This window comes from Platichthys flesus, chromosome 13 (genome assembly GCF_949316205.1).
Source record: "Platichthys flesus chromosome 13, fPlaFle2.1, whole genome shotgun sequence".
Lineage (NCBI taxonomy): Eukaryota > Metazoa > Chordata > Actinopteri > Pleuronectiformes > Pleuronectidae > Platichthys > Platichthys flesus.
The window spans coordinates 19,954,890-19,980,748 of NC_084957.1; the positions used below are offsets into that span (position 1 = coordinate 19,954,890).

A 25,859-nucleotide genomic window follows, 5' to 3' on the forward strand; every position below is an offset into this window, starting at 1 on the left:
TTTTTGATACTTGAAATATTAATCCACAGAATTCCTTCAATTCTTTTTGATTTTTGGGAGAAAAGAAAACGCACACTCATCCAACCTGGAAGAACCACCTGCTCCCAGTTAACTTCAATGAACCCTGACAACAAACCCACTTAACCAGACAGGAGGAGAAAGCTGACCACCTTATTGCAGAGTAAACCGAAACACAATCATTCTGGGGATCATTTTGAAGTCGACAGGAGCCGGAGAAGTGAGGGATTCACATGGAGCGGCAGTGGACTGATAGAGAGAGGCTGTAGGTGATTCATCTTCCTGAGCTGGGCTTGATTAGGAGGACACAGAAGGGCAGGACACGTCTGGTTTTAATCAATGGAAATTCCACCTGGAGCAGAGGCTGAACGAGCCAAAAAATAGAAAAGCAGAAAACCAGAGAGAGAGAAAGACATCGAGCGAAGAATGAAACGAGCGCCACAAGAGAGCCTCGAAATGAGAGCCCTCAGGATTTAAAAAGCAGCCTCCGGTGATGAGGATGATGAAGAGTAAATTCGGGAGTCTAAAAGAATAAAAGACAAGCGATGAATGTTGAAGGCACGACCAGAAGAGGGGCAGAACTCAGCGAGAAGCGGACAATTTGCATCGAGCTCCCCAATCCATCTTTTAAAGTGCAAGATTGAAATCCCCCATTCATCACGGCGGTGGTGACGACACAAGACAAAGAGGAGAAAGTGGCAGGTGACCAGCGCCCCCGCTTTTTATCAAACTCTTCTCCAGCTAAGAGCTCCTGACTTTCTGAAAGGCAGCAGGGGGATGGAGAAGACTCGATTAATATATTCAGTGTTTACAGCTGAAGTCTCATCCGTCATACGTGCACCGTTTATTTCTTGAAATGGAAGTACTTAGCAATTAAGATTGGACTGCAGAACAGGGAGTCAGGTTCAAATGATATGTTACTCAGTAAAAGAGGCTATTAATTCAGGTCCAAAGAGAACATGGCCTGAGGGGAAGTAAAGAGGAGGCAAGTTCCACTGTCTGTCTGTCAGCGAGCGTACATGATCGAGGAGTCAGAAGAAATGTTTGAGCCGACACAACATAATTATCTCCGCTCTGACAACATCCTTAAATAAAGTTAAGGCATCCCTCTGCAGAACCTGCACCGGTCAACAGGAGGCAGTTTGAAAGTGATGCATAAGAAGAAGAAGATGAAGAAAGACTTTTTCTCTGCACAACACTACACGAGCCAAACACAGCCGTGATCAAAGCTTATACCGGCTGAGACGAGGGCTACCCAATGTTTCCTCCTTAAGGACCTTAAGGACCTTCGTTCAATATATCATTCACCTCAGAAATACAGTGAAATAACAAGGCTGACGACAGAGGGGCGGAAACTCGGCAAAACAAGTTTGAGCCTCTGAAAACTTCCATAAATCAACAAATCAATAACCCCAAAAGCTCAACAACTTTAATCAGAATCAGAGTTAGATCATTATGTTGTAATGTTTTATTTTTGGGCATTTCGCCGTTATGGACAAGACAATCTGTATTTCTTGTTTATAAAATATAAATTGTGTAGGATATAAAAATGTAGATTCAATTAAAGATCTATATCTGCTCAGTGAGCAAGAAGATAAGATTACGACCAGATTTTCTTTTCCATTCTTGGCACCCTGACACAATCAGTCGGAACCAAAACAGGAGTAATTTCCTCCTCCAAGCTGAGGAGTCCTGCGATGGGGAGGGTGCCGCATGTTGTACAGGTCATAAAGCCCACTGAAGCAAATCTGTGATTTTTAGGCAATATCAATAAAACTGACTTATGCTCACTTGATGTCGAGCCATAAGTAAGAAGCTGATGAGGGAGTTTTAATAGAAGCCATTGAGTAGAGTGCCGGTGTGGAAAGCCACAAGCGTAGTGCGGAGGCAGGATGATGTGCTCCAATAACTGCACCACAATTAATGCACTGTTATGAATCATTTATAGGAAAAACAGTAACTCTGGGATGAGGTTGACTCAGTCAGCAAGAGAGCCCATTAAAAAAAGCAGCAACTTTCTGTACAAACGTAAAACATTGGAACAAGGTACAGTAAAGCATGACAGTGAAAGCATCCATCACAGGAGATGAGCCCTGCTGCATCGCTCCGCTCACTGATCCCTCTGATGTGATGAAAATTCATTCTTTTATCACGAGCCAACACTTTTCACCTTTTCAGTCAAGTCAATTTTGCACGTCTTAGATTTTTTTTTGTCTTCCCCTCGTAGCCTTGGGATTACAGTGCAGGCTTTGAAACCGTCCACCTGTGCTGCATCCGACTCTGGCACAGACAGAGAGAGGAGACAGAACAGAGAAGTGGCGTTGGAGGAGGACGAGTCTTTTAGTCTTCATCAGATTCCCGTGCCAGCCAGCTGTCTGTGGGTGTCCCTGGAGGCCAGAGCTACCACATTAGATCACAGGGAGTGTCAGAAACACACACACACACACACGTAACAGTGGGAGAGCGGACTCGCCCTGTCCTCCAGTATCAAACGGCTGTTGTCAGCAGAGGCAGGGCCACTGAGCTGGATGAATGCCAGGTCATTCATTTCAGAGTATTTCATAGCAGCGAGGTCATTCTGCTGCATCGCGGAGCTTAGTAGCTCCACTCATCACAGAGTCGCCAATATGCTTTTCAACACTGATCTAAAACTGCAGTGCTTACAAGTTATCGAGGCACACCTGCTCAATGAGTCACTGGCTTTAACCGCATCCAAGTAAACCGCAGGAAAAAGTCATGATAACGATTTCAAGGGTATCATCTGCACCGACAGTTTGCATTAGATTGGATTTGCTTTATTTTTCATTCTCGACAATAAAATCTATTTGTACTTCCATTGGCTTGACATCTTACCTTTGAGGGTCGCAGGGAGAAAAGAATCCAAGGACACACAGAAAAAAAAAACAGCCAGTCACCAGGTTCAAACTCAGAACCCTCTCACTCGGAGGCTAACCACTTCACCAATGCGCCGACAACCAAATTCGTTCTGTGTCATTCTGTCAACAACTGGCCCTCATGAGGCTCTGATGGGTTCGCTTTAGTTTATATGTAGGATTGCATATATTCTCTTCGTCTTTATAACACTACATGGTAAATGGTTTGTATTTATATAGCGCTTTTCTAGTCTTGATGACCACTCAAAGCACTTCACATTGCAGTTTACCGTTCACCCTTTCAAACACACATTTTATAGCGCATCTATTTGCAGCACTATTTTTGTTACACAAGGGGCAAATCAGGGTTCAGCACCTTGCCCAAGGACACTTCGGCATGCAGATGGGGAAGACTGGGGATCAAACTGCCGACCTTCTGAAGGTTGGAGTACGAACGCTCTACCACTAAGCCACAGCCGACCAATGTACTATGTATGATTACATCAGTGGTAATGGTGACAACAATCCCACAGCACAACAGGGACCTCCTGAACGTTTCCCACTTTCCTTATATCAAACTACCTCGTTGTGTGTTATTTTTGACATGAATGGCATCAAGAAGTGATGTTACATTGATGAATAGATGAAAACTCTGTATAAGTATAAATTGAGTATTACATGAAGTGGTAATGGAGCATCTAAAACCAATTTAACAAAGATCTAAGCATCAAATTTCAAAATCAGTGTTTATGCTGAACAAGGTCCTAAAGAGACACTAAAAAGTACACTCACACACCTCGATGGTTAAAGAACTGTGAGGACAAAGTAGAGGACAAGAGGACTCCGACACTGTGTTTCTGACCTCTTCCTCAGAGCATTTCTAATAATAATGGTGCCACCGACTTTCATGGTGCATTTAAGATAATTAAGAAAATCACAATGGGGTCATTCATAGAATATGACTTTGCAATTACGTTATGACGCAAAATAAAAGAAACTGACCACCTTATGTGTCTACTGTACAGAGACGTTTACTGTGCTTACTGAAACTCCTCAAACCACTGGCACCACATGAGCTCATCGAAGAAGCGAGTTGCGGTGCAAACAAAACCCTCGTTGGCAACACCTGCAGAGCAAGCTGATGTAAATTACCAGACAAACAAAAGGTTTAAACCCTCTCCGTGTGTTTCAGATCGTAGCGAGTGAGGATTGTAAAAAATCTTTTGAGCGTTCGATGAAACTAATCCAAGGTGTACAGCTCACGAGAGAACAAAGAAGCCAAGGCAAAGAGCTCCCTGCTCACATAAATACGCCGCCGCCGCCAGTAAACACTCATTCAGATCATCTGCGAGTTTCCTTTCCGATACCAAAAACAATACAGAGAAGAAAGAGACGATCTGATGGACAAAGAGAGGACACCTGAAGGTAAAGACAGTCTCACAACCACCAAACTGATGCTCCGACAAACAACAGCCCCATGTTTTATGTCTTGTTTTTCCCTCTCGCCGCAGAACACAAGTGGCCCTCTGTCATTTGCGCTGCCTTAATGAATGGGAGCACGTCTCCAGCAAAGTCAAAGACGCGTGGGCACGGCCGCCATCACCGCTGGTTTGTAAATCGCCAGGGTGTCTGGGCGTCACGCCAGCAGGGACACACTGTGGAAGCAGCAGGGGGCATGGAGGGTGGTACAGATCAGTGTGGGGGGTTTGTGAGCAGAGAAGTGAGCGAGGCGCACAGAAGAGAAGCTACTCTCACTTTCCACCACTGTAAAATATACAATTTACTAAGTGACGAAAAGGATGTGGACGCCCCTGTGCACATGGCAGAACCTTTTCATTTTTGTGTTTTTTTCACGGTTTGGGACAGGTCCATTTAATGCCTTTAATGCTAATGTCCACATACATTTGACCATGCAATGTGTGTTTATGCCTCGGCACCAAGCATCACATCCCACTCTGTGAATGCAAGATTTCAGTGACACAGAGAAGGAATTTAATTGTGGTACTTTAAAACAAAGTTAAACAGATTAGATATGGGTGGTCAAAGGTCAATGTCGCTGCGATCTCGCCAAATCTGTTTTTGGAGGTTCTTGAACGTGACATCTCAGGATTGCTTTGAACAAATGCTTTAAAATTCAGCACAGACACTCACTTGGACTCAGAGATGAACTGATTAGACATGAACTCATTCGATTGCTGTGGTCGAAGGTCAAGGTCCGGAGGGGATTTCATTACATCTCACAGAAACATTCAGTTTCTCTTGTACAATAGATTCTGATCTTAGAAATATTGTCCCCTGGTTAAATAGAGCCTTTGTATAGGCAGACTGAGGGACGACCTGATAGGAATTTGATGATCAGAGGTCAAAACTCAGATACAGTAACTGCAACAAAATTTAACAAAAATGTCTTTAGGGACAAAATATTGAAGTGTTGATTGTCAAAGGTCACTTCACTGTAAACATAATGTTAAATTGCATAAAACCAATATCCAGCACCCTAACTGAAGAAGTGTCTGTGACCGAATTTCGTGCAACTTTGAAACTCTGATGTTTTCCCCCAGGTATTTAACTATGAGAATGTAAACTAGAATTTTAGACACTAAACAGTATAATACCAATGATAAATATGTGCAAATAACAACAATAGGACATCTTTTGATATGAAATTTCAGCGTTGCTTCCTCTTGGGTTAATAAAGGACACGGATAGGGTAAAGACAGTAGGTGTTTAAATTGTCTTTGTTAAGTCTTTTTTAATATCCTGTCAGATTTGAGCCGAATGTGCTTCAACCTCAACCTGCTGTGTTAGAGCCACGGGCTTAAAGTCAGCATCTCCTCACCCACTGCATGTACGCTGAGGCCCAAATCAACTTATTCTCTCAAGGTGAGCGGAAGAGAGACATCTTCATCTGCGTACGGAGGGCCGACACTAAAAATGAGACATCTGAGCACGAAGCTGCGTGAAGGGTGGTTCTCTCTTGTTGTCGTCTCACTGCTCCCCGAGGGCGTCATAATTCATTGGAGCCGAAATGAGAAGCGAAAGCAAAAGCACTGCAGAAAGCCAGAGAGCAGCATGTGTCTAAATAACAAACACAGGGGTAATTGCCAGCGCTGCAATGCCATGATGTAGGTATTAATCCATCTGCCTTCATCATATACAGCATGTTTGTCCAGCCAGCTGATGATACAATGATTAAAGTGTAGTTGTGATGAATGGAGCTAATAGAGTCTGTATTTGGAGGTAAAGAAATGGATTTAGTGCAGAGAGAAAGAAATAAGGACAGATGTTTGGACACAGATCCAGTTACAGAGACTACAAGGACACGACAGAATGAAAATGCATTGGTGGGAAATACTAATGGAATTCATGCACATGTGCACACAGGACCTCACTAGAATATCTTTTTAATTCTTGATTATCTTTATATACCCATGTAGTTCTCAATATAAGACAACCATCTCTGTGTAATGCTTTCTGAAAGAGCATTTCTCTTTTGGAGGATAAAAATATGATAAAGCAGCAATAATACAAAATATTGATAATACAGAAATTGTTGTTTTCTGGTGACCTGCATGTTTTTTTCCTAATTCAGGGCCAGCATCCCATCACAGCTCCCCGACTAGGCTGTCCCAGTTCGAAGGGATCCAACGGGCGGATCCGTCCTGTGCCAACCCATTCCAGGATGAGCAGCCAAGTGCTACTTCATATGCTTTTGAATCAACTGTGAAGCCTTTGATGAGTTCCTTCCTCTTACGTATATTTCATTCTCTAAGTGGTGATATTTCACACATTAAACGCAGCTTCACTTATCTCCTGACTCCAGATTCTTACCAAGGACACGTGATGACACTTGAGCCTTCTTCACTAATTGCAAAGATGTGAAATGTGTTGGTAAGTGAATCTTAAAATACTCGGCTAGTTATGAAGCCTCTATTCCTGTGCAGTCACAGATGAAGACAACAGACTTCCAGATCCGCACTGGAACTAAGACGGTTGCTCCCCAGCCAAGAGTCCTGGTAATCATTCAATTGATTTTTGTTTGTGTAATATTGCTTACAAACATAAAAACCAACCAACAAACAGAGGTGAAAAATTTGAAAGTTATATTACCATTTTGACACATGCAGCAGGGCTCACAAACCAGACGGACCGGATGGATTTTGAATATATTCTTGTCATTTGGAGACATACTGTGGGTTCATGACCGCTATTGGGACATCAGCCATAGTTTAAAAAGCGGTTGACTAAAGCCGCTATCCTGGTGGGTGATGAATGGAGCTGCTGGCCAACGCTAGCAGGAGCAATCTGCTATGAGGGGGTCAGACATTTACTCCAAGATCAAACATCCAGCGGCTGATTTGTACACATTGCTGGAAATCGACCTGTGGTGTTTAAAAACTGAAATATGAAAACAACAGGCCCACACACCAATTCCATCGAGGTCACGGTAAAGAGGCCAGACAGGTGTGGAAAAATGACAAGGTAACGTTACCTCCTTTAGGGTTTGATGACTACACAAAGGAATGTGTGTATGTCTAGAGCTCATTCATCACGCCCTCTCCAGTTATAACACCAGCATCACATAGCTGGCGAGCACTGAGCTCCTTTACACGGCCGCCGATACAAGATGAGAGCCGGAGGGTCAAGTCACAGAGAGGGACGAGTGTTTGATTGTGGAGGGCTTGGGTGTCAGGTGGAGAAGAAGAGGAGGAGGGGGAGGAGAAGATGATGAGGGAGAAGAGAAAGAGGAGTAGAAAGTCGGAGAAAGAAGAAAAAGAAGTAGACGACAATGACAATGATTACGACGACAAAGACCCAAACGAGGACAAAGAGGATGATGAAGAAGATGAGAAGGAGAAAGAAGAAGACCACGGAAGACAAAGACAAGGAAGACTACGAGGAGGATGATGAAGAGGACAGAGAAGACAACAAAGACAGTAAAGACGAGAAATAGTAAAGCAAAGACGAAGAAGCGAAATACGGAAGAAGAAACATAATAAAGAAAAAGAGGAAGGCCCATAAAGATGAAGACAAAGATGAAAGCCATGAAGAAGACAAGGATGAAGACGAAGAAGAGGAAGTCGAGAAATAAGATGATGAAGATGAGGAAGAGGAAGACGCTGAGGAAGATGACAAAGGCGATGAAATCAACAAATAAAGATGACAATGATTAAGTTAGAGACATGGAAAAGATGAAGAAAGATGAAGATTACAAAGAGGAAGAAGAATATGAAGAGGGAAAATAACACAACAAAGAAGACAAAGAAGAAGGGGAGGAAGAGAAAGAGTAGGAGAAAGAGGAAAAAGGCTTTTTTCCGCTCCGAGGACAGACTTTAATTGCAGTACATGGTGCTCACACACACATTATGCACTATAGCAACTTAACAGAGGCTCCTTTCACCTGCAGAGTTAAGGAGCGGTGGAGTAAAGGGGCAGTCAAGTGAGAAAACTCCGGCTGGGACCAGCTTCCTCAAAAGGAGCTCTAATGGAGTTTCAGATCCAGGTGGGGGACATGAAAGAGGAATAAGAACCACGGAAAGCTTTGAGGTGGTTTCTTTGTAAAAAAGTGTGTAAGGCATGAGGAGAGAATGAGTTGTGCACGTGTGGTTGCATGTGCGAGCAGAGGCCAACTATCCAGACACTGCAGTAGGTGATGTCCATAAGGCCCAAACTCAAATCGAGACCCTTCGAATATCCCGCCGCAGCGTTTGTGGAGGTCTTCATGTTGAGGAGGGGGACGCCGGGATGAAGAGGCACAGTTGGCTGCTTATCTCCATCGTGCAGACGTTTTAGCCTCGAGTCGTCCATCACTTCAGTTCCTTGTTAACAGGCTGCAGAGTGGCTGCAGCGTCTCCCGACTCAGTCGACTAGACGCCCCTCTAACCACGCCAGCCGGGAGAAGAGGCCATCTCAACTCGTCAGACGCACAGACAGATGGTTCTCTATTAATCAGCCGGATATCCAGGAATCATTCTACGAGACTCGCAGGTGGACCTCATTTCCTTCTTGATTTAATCCTTAATTTAAGATTGAATTTTTACTCCGACTTTCATCCGCCAAGTGTAAAACGAATTGATTTCTGTACGATAAATAATTCACAGGATTGTGATTAAACTTCTCTCCGATATTGTGGTGGTCGGGGCGGGGGGGGGCACTGTGATGTTGACGACGGGCCCCCGAGAGTCGACTGTCTCTGTTTCTGCCAGGACATTAATCACTGTCACACTCTCCTCTTTCTCAGCCTCAAAACAGACCCTCCTTCCCCCCCGCAGAGAGCCACTTCCATCGTCATAGTAACCAAAGCCGACCGCGAACCAAACTCGGCGGTGCTGCAGAGCTGGTGGGACGCAGAGGAGAAATGTTTACAGTGGATTGATGCTCGACCGCTGTGTCGACCTGAACACAAACACTTTCCTTCACTCCCGTCTGTCAGACGTGTCGCTGGTGACAGAGGAACCTTTGTGTGGTGCGCTGTAATCACACATCGAGTCAGGGTCCTAATCTTTAAGGGTGGACACTCGTGTTTGCTGTTACACTCATAAGAGGCCTGTGGTCAGAAATATTCTCCTCTTTTAATTACTGTTTAACTAACTTGTCCGTTCTAAACCTTGCCTGTTTGGAATGTCCTGTTCTCTTGTGCCATGTTATGCTACGTGCGAGTCCTCATCGCAACAGTTTGGTTGTCTCATGTTGTGTGCAGAGCTTTAAATACACAGTCTACGGTGCAGAGTTAAGTTAGAAGACTTTATGTTCATCCTACCTGGTTTATCTGCAGTGAAGATCTTATAGTCTTCATAAAAGAAACTGAATTTCCTTTATTATTTTATGGCTTATGTACAGCACAAGTTTGAATGATTGATATAAAGTCTTATTTTTTTCCAAACAATGCAAGTTGGCTGGATCAGAGATCTGTTAAGCAAAAGAAAATCTTCAGACCAAAACTTTTCAAAATAAGATGTTTGTAATTCTGCATGATTTATGAGCCGTGACAACTCCACTGACTGCTACAGGTCACTAGTTGCCTTTTTATTAATTTATCATTGAATATGAAAGTCTTCAAATTGGCCCTGCACTTCCGTTGGCCCTTAACAATACACATGCAAATTGTAAAGCTGATAAGATGAACGTTTCTCGAGATAGGAATTCCACAGACTGACAGATTTCTTGATAGATGAGCTGTTGATTCAGGTTCCTCGTGAGCCTCAGCTTCAGAAGTGATCGTCTCGGCCCCCCCCACACAAAAAAAATAAAATAATCGGCCACCGTTAGAGAAAAACTGCGCTCTCTCTGTTGGCTTAAGACCAAGACATTTCTGGCAAGGCCCAAACAAAAAGGTCAAAAGACACACTGGAATAATTTCTCCTGAATGTCTGGCAGGTTACGCCAGGTGCTCATTGCTGCCCTGGTCAAATAGGAAACTGTTTCAACCTCAGACACTGAATAACCGCACGGTCTGATGGTCGCTGTGAAATGTCGAGCTACTTTGGCATCTGTGATGTAAAATAGGCTTTTTGCCGCCACACAAAATGGTATTTGGTCTCCGTTATTACTTCTCTTTGTTACGCATTCCTCGATTCAGGGCCACTCTCTCAGTCTCTGTCACGTGCCATCTCCAGAATTTAACCTGGAATGCCCATTCAAGGCACTGGTGAATATTTGGGAATGAGTGCAAAAGAAGGGCAGAGTGAAAGATGACAAGTCAGCGTGAGGGTACATGATATAAAAGGCGGCTAACAAAATGTTTAACAGATTCCTCGTGCTGTCACTGAGGAGACATGTAATTATCTCACATGTAGGCTTGTGTGTCTGCAGGTCGAGGTCACTAATAACACATGCAGCATGAAATATTTAGAGGCTGCGGATTCCAACAGGGGAAAGATGAACTTGTCACACAAAAGGAAAGATGGAAAGGCCCCCCCCCCGCAGTTCAAATAGTGGGCTCTTTGTGATGCATCCTCTGCTCTGCTGTTTGTTGTTTGCTGACAGCTTAATGGGACGGCAGCCACACTCTGTCAGTAGGGAGATGAGATGGGAAAAAATAAAGGGGGGGTTTGAAATTTGAAATGTGTTGTTTTTTCTAAAGAATTATTCACTTTATTTAAGATCAGGACAACAAGGCCGGCCAGGGGCATAGGCAGTATGTGCCAGACGGGCCATTCATCCAAACAGGCATGAGAAATAAGAGGAGAACCAGATATCTGAACTTGAACTTGCTTTTATTAATGAAACGTGATATGATGAAGATAAAAGTCTATGACTGAAGGGGAAACTGCTAAAACCTTGCCTCGGGCACCAAAATCATCAGAGCCGGCTCATGAAATGACCATCGCTGTATCTGTGAGTGACCATCCTTTATTCATATCGCAAAAAATAAATCACTGAACAGATTTCTGCAAAACTTGGTGGATGGATGACACATTGGCCAAGAAAGAAAACACAACCAGACACGTTCTTTAACAAGATGAGGCCCATCTTTTTTTTGGGACATCTGCACCAACTTCCCATGCACAAAATAACTCATCATCTCAGTGAGAGATAAATCTGGCAATATTGTGTTTCCAATTTGGCGAAGATCTTAGCAAAAATGTGGCTGTAGCAGGTTCATATGTGGTGTCATGAGGGGACTGCTGGGCTTTGGTGGAGGTGTATCTGCTCTGCTGTGTGCCATTCTATAGCCGTTTCAGTTGTAATCCACCGGTTCACCCTCTGCTCTCCAGTGGATTTAGACCCCCGCATCACCTCTCGTGCCAACATCGGACAAAGAGACAACTGCTCTCATCATATTTATTGCTGCAAAATCATTAGGCTCATACTGCAAGGCACAGCCTGACATGTGGTTGTCCAATTACACGTGCTACAGGGACGTGGATAACGGTGGAAGCGGAGAGCAGCTGCCTGCTTTTGCTTACAGCTCATTTCCCGGCCATTATACTGCAAACCCAGAGCAGAAACGAAGCGGACACACACCCAGTTGCTGACCAGTATGCATGTGCGGTGCTTGCTAATGAGTCAGTTATATGACCTATCAGAGCTAATCAGAGTCCAATACTGAAAACACACTAATAAAAGGTAAACACATCAGGAACTCTGATCTGTTTTAGCCAATCGCCTCCAAATCAGCTGCTATTGTTGAGATGACACTCGGAATCAGGACAGTCTGTTAAACGTCCAACACGCCAAAAAAAAGCGAATCTGGTAAAACATATTTCGTAGCCGCTCTTTTTCCTGTGGGTGTGTAAATACACAGCCAGATAAATATTCCAGGAGTTGCCAATGTGTCCTAATCCAATCCTTATTCGGAGGGCTTACTGCAAACCTATTACTTCACCAAGCACAGAGGCGAGGAGGGAGTTTAGCTCTCTGCCTGTGACTCCATTTGGAAGAGATATAACCATTTTTCGAAGGTACACCATGGTAAAAATGAGCCTTATTCCATTTGGAGGGTTTCTTAAAGACACGTACAATGGGGCTGTTCAAAGTAAAATACCCGAAACTCAGACATCCTCAGGAGGAGTGCAGAGGATTCAGAGGAAAAGATCTGGTTTGATGAAGTCACTTAAAAACACTTGTCGCTTTGGATTTCATTGTTTATAGGGATTTAAAGAGGTTTTCCATAATATTTAAGAAAATGTTTGTAATACCCAGATTTATTTGCGTCAAACTCACACATGTCCAGTACCTTCCAAAAGAAAGTCCAACATGCATGTGTGTGGTTTTAATCATTTCTGCTTAAATGCCATGGGTTGTCTCAAAATGTGTGTTACTACAATATAATGCAGCCTCAAGACGATATAACAAATTCAAAATGATGTCAAGGTATATGAACAGTAAAGTGATATGTTACTGGTAAAGTTCGCTGAACTCTTAATTAGCTTTATAAATGAAACAGTGAATCACAATAGGAAAATGTTTCTCAGATGTTTTGATCTCAATGAGTAAATTGGAGAGACCTCTCACATGAGACAGCTCCAGTATCTTGTAAAGCACAACCCGACGACCTGAGAGAGACTATCCAGCTCACAGACCCTCTGGTTCAGAGTGGTATTAAAGCAGCGGAGCGGGGACAATGTTCCCACCGTCCCCACAATGGGCTCAACACCCATCTTCCAACCCGGTCCTCAGGGTCACAACATGCTTTGAATAAGCTTCCTTCCTAAAGGATCTGTGGGTTTCAGCCATGCGTCCACAGCATCAATGGGAATAGTGTTCCTCCCCCCACAATGGCCAAATCAACGGTGGGAGCACTTTCTCCTCCTCCTGCGCTCCTTTCATTCCCACCCTGCTCAGACCTTGCCGGGCTGAACAGAGGAGGGTGGGGAGAGAAAAGGCACATGCCTTCACGTCCGCTCCGCATGCATACAAAGAGAAAAATCAAATTGCTCAGACATGCACGCATGCGCACACGCAGGAATGAGCGCATGACGGCATTCAACACACCCTCTCACACACCTCATAGGGGCAACAAAAAGAATATGTGACAAAAGAAAAGAGTAGTTTGACACTAAGGACCAAGCCTTCGGTTTCCAAACTATCCTTTAGAATTACCGATAGTAAAAACTACTGCTTGGTATTGATTAATATGTTTAATATCTTTTTATATATAAAATCACTTCATAAAATAATACAAATAAAAAGATCATCATCATAACTTCCTAAGGCTGAAGGTGACACCTAAAGAAACTATATGTATGCAATTTATATTAAACAGGGAGAAGGTCCAATGATAATTAACAATGATTCACCTAATTTATTAGTTAAATAACCGGCACAGTAATTACAAGACAAGAAAACAAGGTAAAAACATTGATGATAAAGTTCCAGGAACCAATTGAGTCTGTTGAGTTGCATCAAGCATTAATTAGCAGGGTTTCAGAGCTGCAGCCGAATCAGATTTCAACGAAGACGAGGTTGTGTGTCAAGGCAGAGAAAGAGAGAGAGAGACCAGGTTACGAACAGGCGGACACTGCGGGCGAAGGCCACGCCGAGTGCACTCTGCATTTGGAAACAATGAGATCCTGGGAGGCTGAAGGGACCCAGACAGACACGGTGGAATTATTCATTTCGACCCAGCGGCTGAGACTGCACCACACAGACCGCTGGCCTCTCTCTGCTGAAGGCGGATTCTCATCGGGATGCTGCTCAAGTGAAGCACAGTGTATCTGTCAAGCTGCAGTTTGTTGCTGCTGACAGTAGATTTGGCCACAGAACGTTCACATTAGCCTATTAAAGAAGAAGAGCCGCAGCCAAAATGTGCACGTCTCTGCACGAGTCTTCATATAGAAAGATGTCATGTCAACAGGACCTCAATCAGGTGCTCAACTGGAAAGGGGCAGCATTTATGTCACATTCAGGTGACAAGGCAGCTGAGCTTTGTATTCAAAGTATAAAGACCACAGTGAATATTGAGGTGAAGGCTGGGCCGCCACAAGTCACAGTGCCTGAAGCTGTGATTTCAAATCTGGCATTGTATTCAAATAAAAGTGAGTAACAGTCTCTGTTTTCAGAATATAAAGAGAAGCATCTCTGGCAGTCTCTTCTCCGCCTCGAAACGTCTGGAGGAAAACGCAGTATGTTTGCTGCTCTCGTTGCATGCACACAGCTTTGTTTTCCCTCAGTGTCCCCTGACCTAATTACCATGTGAATCCTGCTCAAGAAGGCCACTTTAAAAGTCTGAAATGTCTCTGCTTCACTCTCACATACCAAGCTCAGGCTTTGTGGGGGAAAAAGGAGCAAAATCAAGACCAACAGTAGGCAGAGCACGTCTCAGCTGGCCACTCGCTGCCTCGCAGCATGGGCTTTGAGCATCCTGCCTGGGTCTTAAAGTGTGGAAATGCATCTCCACACTGTTACACTCATGTTACACTCATGTTGGGGAATTTAAAAAAAGAAAAGTGAGATTTTACTGTGTGAGTGAGGTTGAGATGAGCTCCGTCAGATGTCATGAAATTCTTATTTGACATGCATTAAAAACAAAACAAAACTGCAACAGTTCCCAACTCTGTTTCGGTGAAGTTTTCCCTTGAGATGACAAAACAGTCTGTCGATGGATTATTTTTTCCTTCAAACTTATTTTCTATTTTTATAGACCAGCTGATATGTGAATGCTGTGACCGCAGACCGGACTGAGTCTTCTTGTTATCTGTATCCCTTGGTTATCTCTTTAGACAGACACACAGTCACGGAGGTCAGACTATCCTCCCTTTCTTTCTTAGAGAATTAAACTTGGTCAGAGGAGAGAGGACGGATCAAGTTCTGCAGACATTAAACTTTTATATGCGTTTGTCCCCTCTCAAATGATGCCGACGACAGAAGTAATCCACATGGCTCAGTTTAAAATATGCACCATTAATAATTTGACGAAGAGGCTGTCAGCTCATTTACTCCGCACCTATCATATTCGTTAATGAAAATGAATTATTCATGTCGACATCAGATGCCACGACGATACAGACCCTTATTACAGTATAATCAAAAACAAAACACTTTCACACTCTGTAACAACAAAGACATCAAGCGGAGAAAGAGAAACAGAGCGGAGGAGAAAGTGAACATAGAGGCGGTGTGAGAGGAGTATGGGGGTGGGGGAGTGAATCTCTTGTGCTGGATCTCTTTTACTCTACTGGACTGGACTGGTTCCCCCTGCCAGGACCTGTCAAGAGCCCTCATAAGTTCATCAAAGATGAAAACCCGTTTTCCATTTGAAAGGAGTGACCCACGATACTAAAAACTGCTCTTCAAACAACAAAAGCGTTAATCATCCATAAGACAAGCATGCGGGGCCTGACAAAACCTGTGAGAATATATGAATATCTATCAAAAGATTGGGGGGGGGGGGGGGGGGGGGGATATGGGACTTTCACATGTGCTGATTAATGAACAAAGTGCCAACTTCTATTTTTAATTCCTGATGAAAAGAATAAAGTTGTTGAGATATGGATTAGGAATCTGTGCCATGTTGTCCACTGAGAGGGAAATATTGTAGCAAACTAATAAGCTCATGAGTCTTTGTTTATTAGATCATTAATTAGAGTTACACAAATGGTTTCAGAGTCCGCGCATAGCAGTTGAAAAAAAAAGCTGCAACACAAACGTCTTATTTCCTGACACATTTCCCAAAACCTTAAAGCAGCCATCCTCGGTTATATGTGACAGACATTTTTGTGTTGATGAATAACAGTGTTCTTCATTGACGCCGTTAAAATTGTATTGAACAACTGAGGCTAAACAAAAAAACAAAAGTTTGAGATAAAAAAGGCAAAAAAAAGTCCCATGTTGATTGTTGGTGATGGTGGAAAATAGACTTTCAAGTGAACAATTTTGATGAATTTAACCGAACGATTGTGATTTTTTAAGGCTTGGAAAATTAAAGCTTTATGCACAAAACATCTCTGAAAGCTGTAAACCGGCTGAAAATGCGTTGTTCAAAGTGCTTGACATTTAATCAGCCGAAGCAAAGAGGGAGAAAAAAATCATACAAGCAATAATCCATTAAAGCAGTGTCCCTAGATGTTGTAATTTGTCCGGGCTTGGATGAGTGCTGCACCTTTTACTCCAGTGCACAAACAATCTGGTCTGCAAATAAGTGTGCGTGTGTGTGCGTGTGCGTGTCCACCTGTGGAGATAGTCCAAGCTTCACTTTGCAAGGTGTTTACCACAGCTGTAACGTGCTGCTCAACACTGCCCTCTGGTGCTCTGCAGCATCACAGCCCACCAGCACCACCTGCTCCAACAAAGCTCCTCGGAACAATCAACCTAAATGCACGCAGGAGATAAATGTCCCACTTTATTTCATAATACTGTATTTCTTTGTGCCACATCCCTCAGCTTCGGCTGGACACTTATCCCTCTCTTGAATTAAAAATGAAACAGCGTCTGCACAAGGCGGTGGGGGAGAGAAATGGAGAAGCAATTCATCCAAGTGACAAGCTCATGAATAATGACTTTCTGAGCCGATTTTTCTGTGTTTTCACGCAGATTTAGTCGCACCAGTGTTTGCTGGGAGCTGCACAGAATACGAGGCTGTTTGAATATGTGAATGCTGCGCGTAAAAAGCGGCTCATTGCGCGCGTAAAAAGCCTGTTAATTTGGATTTAATAAGGGATGAGGTCATTGTTGGAAGTCTGGAGCCAGTGAACGAAGTTCACCAGCAAAAGTTGCAAAGGGGTCAACATGGTGATCAGTTTGAGATCACATGTTCTGGGTCTAAATTAGATTATCACGTTTAAAAATAGTCGATTTGAGAGAGAAAATGCATTTGGAACGCACGATTGAAACAGTTAATCCTCGTCTCCCGAGAGAGGTTTATCTCGAAACTTTACATGTGAAAATCATGAGGACTATAGAGGTCCGCGAGCAGCACAAAGTAAGTTTGTGACGGTACTAATGTGGCAGGCACAGGCAGCTCCAGCAGCCCCACAAATGCTCCTCTGATCCTGGGATGAAACGTGAGTGGAAAGTAAAACTGGCCGTGGCATAAAGAGCCCAACTGCTCAGAAAAACACACGCTGCATGAACGGACAGGGCAGCTCACCAGAAACACTGGACAAGACAAAGTGGACGAAAAGACAGGAAATTATTAGATATTAACATTCAAAACGGGCCGATTACTCGAACACAGCATAGAGAACACTGGTCCAGAGAAAAACGGACCCCACAGCACGGCTGAATAAAGCTCCCGGGTATAGCCAATCCATTAGTGATGGAGGGTGTTGTTTTAATCTAAGGAGGTTACTCAACATGATATGTTGTTGATGTATCTCTACTGTAAAAAGCCGTCACCTCAATCCAAACTCAAACAACATCGATTTCGCCTCTATACGCGAATTAGAAGCGATATTCAGGCTGAATTCTTGTGCGCAAACCACCTGAAAAAGTGCTTTGTATCAGTCATTCCAGGTATTTTGCCTGAGAAAAGAATGAAAAAGTGACATTTCCCTTTACCTTGGATGATGATAGTATTCCCCAAGTTGGTGACAAAGCAAGGTGGAGACGAGGAGAGAACCAGACTAGTAAGAGACACGGGTCTAGTGTTGTGTTCCTCAGCCGCTGTGCGCGTCCCTCTCCGGGCGACCTGCAGCCAAACACTGCGCTCTCTCTCTCTTTCTGCCTCTGTGCTGGATGGTCGGGCGATACCACACGGCTGAGGAGGGGACGGCAGGGGGGAGAGAGGTAGGAGGGGTGGGAGAGAGGAGGAGGAGGAAGACGGGGTCCGACTTGTTTGCAGGCGCAATGTGGAGGAAGCGCTCATGCACACCCCCGGAGAGGTGGAGGAGTGTCGCGTCCTCGACGAGAAGCAGGATGTGTGTGTCTGGGGCTGAAGCGCAGCAGGGACCTGAGGGACAGAGACACCGGGGCTTCTGGGAAAGATTTGCCCCACATGTTGTTGTGTTGTCTGGGCCACAACAGTGCCTGCTGTGTGCCAGTGTGACGGGTAACCTGGCAATGTAACTCCAATGGGTACATACGAATTTCCTTTCCCTTTTGCTTTCCTGGTTTGTCCAAAGAAAACAATGCAACTCAGACAGTTCACATATGAAGTTCATCTGATGCTTACTCTGGGTCACAGGCATGCAGTGTTTTCTGCACGTTTTTTTTTTCGTGTGTAATTTGCCCCTACTTGTATTTATATTTCAAACTTGTTTACTTCATTACTGCCAATCTCGACCAGGACTCACTGATAGAAGAGATAGTGTATCGTAATGGGATCTTCATGGTTAAATAAAGAGTGCATTCAAATTTATTCCATTCTGTCAGCCAGGTTTAGACTGAGCAAACATTTTTATTTCATTAAACCTTACTTTCATAAAGAGTTGAACTTGATTGGGAATCGGAACCATCCACTATTATTCTAATATACTGACCACAATAACACTCGATTTAAAGAGGTGTGTAAATGTTATGCAAAACTACCAAACGACACTAAAAAGCAGCTGCAGGCTTTTAAATGGCACAACACATCTCTTCTATTCCTATCAGTGATTAGAGGTTATTCAAAGGGGGTATCAGATCCTGATGTTTATCTTTTGTATATCCTTTTTGTGAGGTTTGTACATAAGCCATTACTGGTTTTAACCACAGCCAAAACATACCTATAGATTTGATTCAGGTATGTTGCGTGAAATAAAATAAACTATATATAAGATAAGATAAGCTTGATCCTACGATGGGAAATTACCATTTTATAGTACATGTAGTAGACAAGAGAAAAGTATCGAATAGAATAAATATGAAAAATATAATAAAATGCGGAAAATATTTACATAATGTACACATTTCACAGATGGATTATTGGGGTTTGAGAAAAGTAATGGGGAAGTGCTTCTCCTTACCCATAGGTGTATATTATAAAACAATATAAACTAAACCATATATTCAATTCAAACCTATGTTGAGTCGGAAAAAACACTCATTTATGCAGTTTTATATATTTTTAACTTGGATGGGCAGGCTGCTACTAAACATGGTTGCAAACGGTAAATAAAGTAGAATTCATTACTATAAATATTCCATACACTCTATTAAATTAAATCTCCTTTTCAAATACAAACCTTTTACTGTGGACTTCATTTACGTCTACAAACGGGGGAATATGTTAGCCCATAAAAACAATATTGATGGTTTTTATTTTTTTGTTTTCAAAATGTAAAATTTATATAAATATATATTCATTTGTTTAGACCTAACCCTTTTGGCCTATTGGCCCAATTAGCAGTGCATGCATCAGCCGCTGTGGCGCACATTTTACTGCCATAATCAAACCAAGTATTCCAAAGGAACCTAAAAGTAATTGATGAAGAGCTAATTAAGAGCCATTCAATCACAAGCCAATTTACTAATAAGCCTGTAGTGTGATTAATTGTGTGCATTATGGTGATAGAACAGAATCATGTAGACCTCAGTGCTGACACATTCCCGCCCTGATAGCATTGGGGAGGGGGGGGGGGGGGGAGGCGCCAGGTGCAACAGCCGACCCCTTCCCGGTAACTGCCTATTCCCTGGACTACATTTCCCGGAGTGCCCTGCGCTGTGCGAGGGAATCCGAGTGCGCCTGCGTATCCAGACGTGGCAACGGCATCATGGCCTCTTGGACCCTCTTCGGGAGACGGATGAAGGAGGCGAGAATGTTCACGCTGGTGCTGCTGGTGAGTGACATGGACGTTTCCCTCCGTGTGTCGTGTGAAACCGCAGCGGGCTCTCGTGGACAGTCTCTCCCGGAGCGGAGGGTGTTTGTGTCCTGTGGAGAGCTCCAGGAGTGCGGGAAGCTGGGAGTGGAGCCACCGCGGCTGCTTCCATAGTCTCCCCCCCCCACACACACACACCGCGCTGGACGTGAAGTTGACAGCACTAATTTGAACTTAGGGTCTCGGGTACAACCAGTTGCTCGTACCGTGTGTGGACAGCGGGTATATCGGAAGGGGTTTACCCGTGTGAGGGCTCACTCGGAGCGGAGGGTTCTCACGTTAATGGTTGCCTGTGCACGGGGGCTCCGTCCCCTGTGTCTGAGCCGTAACCAACCGGAGAGTGCAGACGGTCAACACGGGAGAACCAGAGCCGATGAGCCGATGAGCCGATGAACCGACTCACCTTTACCCTGAAAGTTCCGTTTACTCCCTGCCTGTTTTCTATAAGATTGTTAAGTTTCTAGTCTGGTAGTTGTTATTATCTCAGCAGCACCCAGACACTCATGACAATCAATGTGTTGAAAGTCAAGTGTTTGTAAAAGAAAATGAAAGGTGAAAAGTTTGTGGTTTGAGTGGAAACTGTCATGTCCTCAGGAAGAACTACATCTATATATATATATATATATATACACAACAAAAGATACGATAGAGCCAACCACAAATAGCATAAATAGAGATAGATAGATAGATAGATAGTAGGTTGATAGATAGATAGATAGATAGATAGATAGATAGATAGATGGAGACAACGGTAGACAGAGACAACGATGGATAGATACAAGGATTTGGATGTGGATACATAGATACTTTTTTAGGCATCCAGTAGCACACAAAACCCTGCTGAGTTAAATACTGATGCAGGCTCGTTCCTGCTCTACATCCTGATGCCTGTAGTCTTAGCAAACAAGGGTGGTGCTCTGGTGTTTACCTACAGTGGAGCCATTAGCATTCGGACGGTGCTACTGTTTGATTTTGGCACTGCTCCACATCTCATTGCATCTAAAATACAATTCTGACTACTTGGTAAAGTGTGTGCCCTCTGAACTTTAATGTTAATGGTGTTTACATGCACAGCAGACAGTGCATGGTGTGGGATATGTAATCCCCTTTATTTGATTGTTAATCCTTCACAGTTAATAGCTGTGTTCCCAACCCACGCTTGGTTGCCTTGTTTATAGGTTCAGGTTCACTGCTCGGCTGCGTTATCATAAAATTAGAAGAGATTATGTATAAAGGGTCCTACACTGTTCACCGATTATGTTCACTTTAATTAAAATTTCCAGATGGTATTTGTCCTACTCAAAACGAATGTGTAGGACTACAAAGACATCACTGTCAAAATACATGATGACTGCACAGTATGCGTGTTATGAAAATGTCATTGGTTATTGGTAAATTGTGTTTGGAGCTTTTATAGACCAAATATTAAAAGGACTAGTTGAAAAATAAAAACATCCAACATATTAACCAATGAAGGAAAAATATGATTACCTGCTGCTCAAATCATTACATATTGATATTGCTATTATGCTGTGATGGAATTTTGTCCTTATCATCCACCACTGGTGACCTGATTTGTTTGGCCCTGTTCATACATGGCACAAACATGGGTGAACTGATTTTGGTGGGTAGAGGCCTGACTGTCAAAACTGTCAAAGCAATATAACCCAAACTCCCCTCACAGACCAATCATACAATACTATTAAGTTCACTTGCACATGACCGGAATAGTATCTCCAAGTCAATTATATCCAGATTAATCAATATGTGTGACCCTATATGCTTTCAGTGACATTTAGTGTTCGGGCGACCTGTGAACTACTGAGCTCCAAGAAATGCAGTATCTGAGCTAAAGTAGGCCAATCTTAAGACTCCGGATTAGCATCAAACGGCACAGAAAGTCAGTCATCCTAACATGTTTGAAATAATTCATTCAACTATCCACAGAATTATTGCTTTTAAGGAGTATTTCTCTGATTTAATGCGGTAACGGAACTGACTTAACATTGAATGTCAACTCTGTTGACATGACACTTTTCTGACACTTATTGTCTGTGGTCGCATTTTGGTCAAAAATTTGCATTTCAAAGTCCGCATCATCCCACAACAGCAGCAGCTTGACAATGTATTTGTATAGACTCTGCCTCTACCCGGACTTCCATGTCTGACAGCTGAAACGTGATAGTTGCTAAAGCTGCTAATTGATTGCTCCTCTGCTCATTTGAGAGCTAAGTAGCCTCTAAATCAGCGCCCTGTGTGTGTTATCGGATGCCGCGTCGCTTCCTTTCCAACCAGCCAGTCCGCACACACCAACACACACCTGACTGGCTCATTAGTCAGAGGAAACTCAAGGCAAGTGCATGACAAACACTGCGATTTGTGCTGATTCAGTACTGCCCCTGGAACTGGATGCCATTTATTAAGCAGATTTGTCACAGCAGATGGAGGGTATGGGCTCGCGGGTAGGGGCTGGGCACCTGCTGCTTAGAAAGCACCACATTTTTTATTAGTTACGTGACAGGACATAGTTTTATGGCTGATAAAAGGATGTCCTGTGGATGTTTAAAGCACCAGTGGTATTTACTCAGAGCATTGTGTCTGGGTATTTCATGCACTGAGTAATCACAAAATGCCAGTTTAACATAGATATCAAGTGCAGAGGCTTTGGTTTGATTAATGAGGAAAGAGATTCAGGTTCATTACCATTATGAAAGTGGATTTTGTTGCGCGGTCACATTTTTATATGTCAGTTGACATTTTAGCCGTAGACTGATTGTGATCTCTTTTGGCATTTGAGCGAGGCACAGGTTTTGGGCATTGCTGCAACACTGTGTACCTTTCAGTGACACTTTACTCTGGCCTTTATTGTAGGGCAAATATTTTCCCCATCTGCTTGTTTGTATTGGCTCATCATAGAAGGTTTAGGCTACATTTATGCTAATGCTATTTGGTTTTGTGTTGAAATAATAAACACATTCTTTCGTTTTTTGACAGTGATATTTTCAAAGAATGTTGGTATTTATTCTTAACCTTGTTGAACAATAACGATATCTTCTCCGCGTATATTCAATTGATGTACAATTTGTAAATTTTGCCACTAAATCGAATTGATAAAAAAGACAAATTATATCTCTTGGATCAAATCACCATGTTGAATGATAGAATTGCTACTGAGACAGCGATTCAGTTCCTTCGTTCTGCTTTATTCACCTTTCTCATTTAATACTCCTGATGGAACCCACTACTTGTGTAACTGTGTGGAAAATGTGTTTGCACATTTTTCACTGAATCATGCTGCCTTCATTGGGTCTTATCTCCATTGATCTGGTTTACTCCGATGAGGCTGTCTCCCTGCAGTGTGTGTTGAGCAGGCAGTGATTCTGGGGAAAGAAGGTACAAATGCAGCACCATTATAATGCCTCTCACAGTGATGATAGAGTGAAGGAAGCTTTCAGAGCTGTTGGGCTACATGCCTCAGTGTGTGTTTGGTGCTAGCAAGGTTTCTCTCTATCAGTCACCTGCCAGCTGAGACACGAAGCATATTTCAATGACTGTTGTCCTCAAGTAAACTGGTTTAGCGACAAATAAACTAAAGCATTCTCTCTCTGTTATCTGCATCACATCTAACTGAACCATATTCAGTTCAGGACATCAATTTGGGCCCTGAAAAATTCTTAGGGCATTTTGTCATTGTTTTTGACTTTGTGAGCTGAACAGTAAGTTGATAAATATCAGCAGTCAGTGCAATGATAGTTGGTTGCAACACCAACAAATCACTCTTGTGAACTAATGACACCAGATCATGTGGGACATACAGGTTATTGAGCATCTTATGTTCAATAACTGCTGTTTATGTTAAACAGCAGTTTGCCTGTTTAACAATCGGGTATTAATGTATCACAGTCGACTGGAGAGAACATGATGAAATCTCAATATTGATCGAACTTAAATCCTTCTGAGTTAAGATAATAAGGATCAGTTGATATATATTCAAATTCCCTGATTGTTGTGCATAAATGTGCATGTATGTATTTCAGCAATCATCCAACATTGTACTGTGAAAGACTTCAAGCATATTCTGGTGAGGTCCTTAAATCCAAGGGATTCATGTGTGTTCTGGGCCATAACTACAAATTAGCATATAGCCACAGTGAAAAGTGATGAACGGTTCCTAGTGTTTCTGGTAGCTTGTGAAAGGAGAATTAAAACCCAGATTTTAATGTAGGCTTTAGGCATCAAGGAGACCAGAAGGTGGAACAATATACAAACGCGAACAGAGTGAGTTGATAAATGACACTTTCCAGACAGGTATTTGTCCAGTAATAAGTAATAACAAATTAGCCGATCATCAGACTTTTTTCTGTTTTGCTGGATTGTCCATTTAAGTTCTTAGGGCTTGATATCGATGTAAGACAGTGGCACCTTTTTTTACTTGCTCTGTCGTAGAATGAAATCCTTGGGATTGTGGAATCACAATGCTGATCTCGGCTTCATGAAGACTGCCAGAGGACAGAAAACTATTTTTCTCTGATTCCAGAGAAACATTATCATCTACCACTTGGCTTTGAAATACATCTCATCTCCAGATTGTATCTAGATCTTTAACTCAATTATACTATTCGAATCATACACGTATTATTATACACGAACAGCATGGGTCTGATCTGAAGAAGCTCCAATCGCTCTGACCAGCTCATATCACATCCTCATTACTTAAAAAAATATTTGTCACGTCATCATGCAATCCAGGATTGTCATGAATGAAGTCCATAGTTGAGGACTGGTTCTTATTTTGATGGCTGTTAGGTGCCCATCTGCCCACCATGATGGTTTGGACCAATCGTGCATGATTAAGCTTTTTCAACCTTCGTAGTTGCTGTCTGTGAATTTCATTTCCATGTTTGACTTAATCAATGGGCTGTATTTATAAAGCACCTCTAGAGGTGCTTTGACCAATCAGGTCTCAATCCATCCTCAACGTGTCAGGTGCATGTGGTCAAGCTGATTGCTGTCCAGTCACCCTAAACACATTGTAATGCCAGGTGTATATGGGGTTGAAAAGACATGAGACTTCTCATCAGCTTACTTTAACTGAATCCACCGTGCACCCACCATTCCTATTTGATCTATTGTGCAGGTTTTTGTGCAACAGAGCTGCAACCTTTTAACAGCTCTAAATGTGAGGTTCTGACCAAATATTTATGAGTTGCCACCAACATTCCTTAAAGGGGTGCCACAAATTCGTTAAAAGCTAGAAGGCTACTTTTCGTTTTGATTAATTTATTCAAATTTCATACCTTTATAAACTTTCCTACGAGAAGATAGTTCCAAAACACCAATGTGATGAAACTGCATGTGAACTGAACTATTACTAGAGATGAAGAAACATGAGTTTTGATTAAGACTGCTGTGATCTGATAAATATGGAGTTGTGTGCTGTAGTTTATCCCTGCTTGCATCTATCATTTGCAGTTCTAGTTAAAGAAATGGGCCATTTATTGTAGAAGACAAGCAGCCCTTGAAAGGAAGAGAGCACCAGCACTAAACAGATAATTCAGACACCATGAAAATGAATCGGCTTCTCATCACAGCCACTTTTATTATCAGTTCACTTTTTGTACTTGCACAATTCACATCATGTAACTGCATAACACTGTTCTGCTGCATTCATGTTTTCTATTTTACTGTAGCTGCCTGTGCATCATTGTAAGAAAACTGCAGCTCAAACCGCCAGCAGTGCATTTATGCTGCTTCTGAATGAGCTGGTCTCTTATAATGCATTGTGAGG

At 42.8% G+C, this 25,859-nt stretch overlaps 2 protein-coding genes across 2 annotated transcripts in view; one reads left to right on the forward strand and one right to left on the reverse strand.

The window, feature by feature from the left end:
• sema5ba (sema domain, seven thrombospondin repeats (type 1 and type 1-like), transmembrane domain (TM) and short cytoplasmic domain, (semaphorin) 5Ba) overlaps nucleotides 1-17,983 on the reverse strand; it is a 156,543-nt gene extending 138,560 nt beyond the window's left edge. The window contains exon 1 of the mRNA XM_062402018.1: nucleotides 17,832-17,983. The gene's annotated coding sequence lies outside the window, so the exon portion shown is untranslated. The remainder of the gene's footprint in view (nucleotides 1-17,831) is intronic.
• A 1,919-nt stretch (nucleotides 17,984-19,902) lies between these two features.
• pdia5 (protein disulfide isomerase family A, member 5) overlaps nucleotides 19,903-25,859 on the forward strand; it is a 48,476-nt gene continuing 42,519 nt past the window's right edge. The window contains exon 1 of the mRNA XM_062402037.1: nucleotides 19,903-20,032. Coding sequence (XP_062258021.1) covers nucleotides 19,967-20,032 — 66 coding nt within the window. The 5' untranslated portion in view covers nucleotides 19,903-19,966. The remainder of the gene's footprint in view (nucleotides 20,033-25,859) is intronic.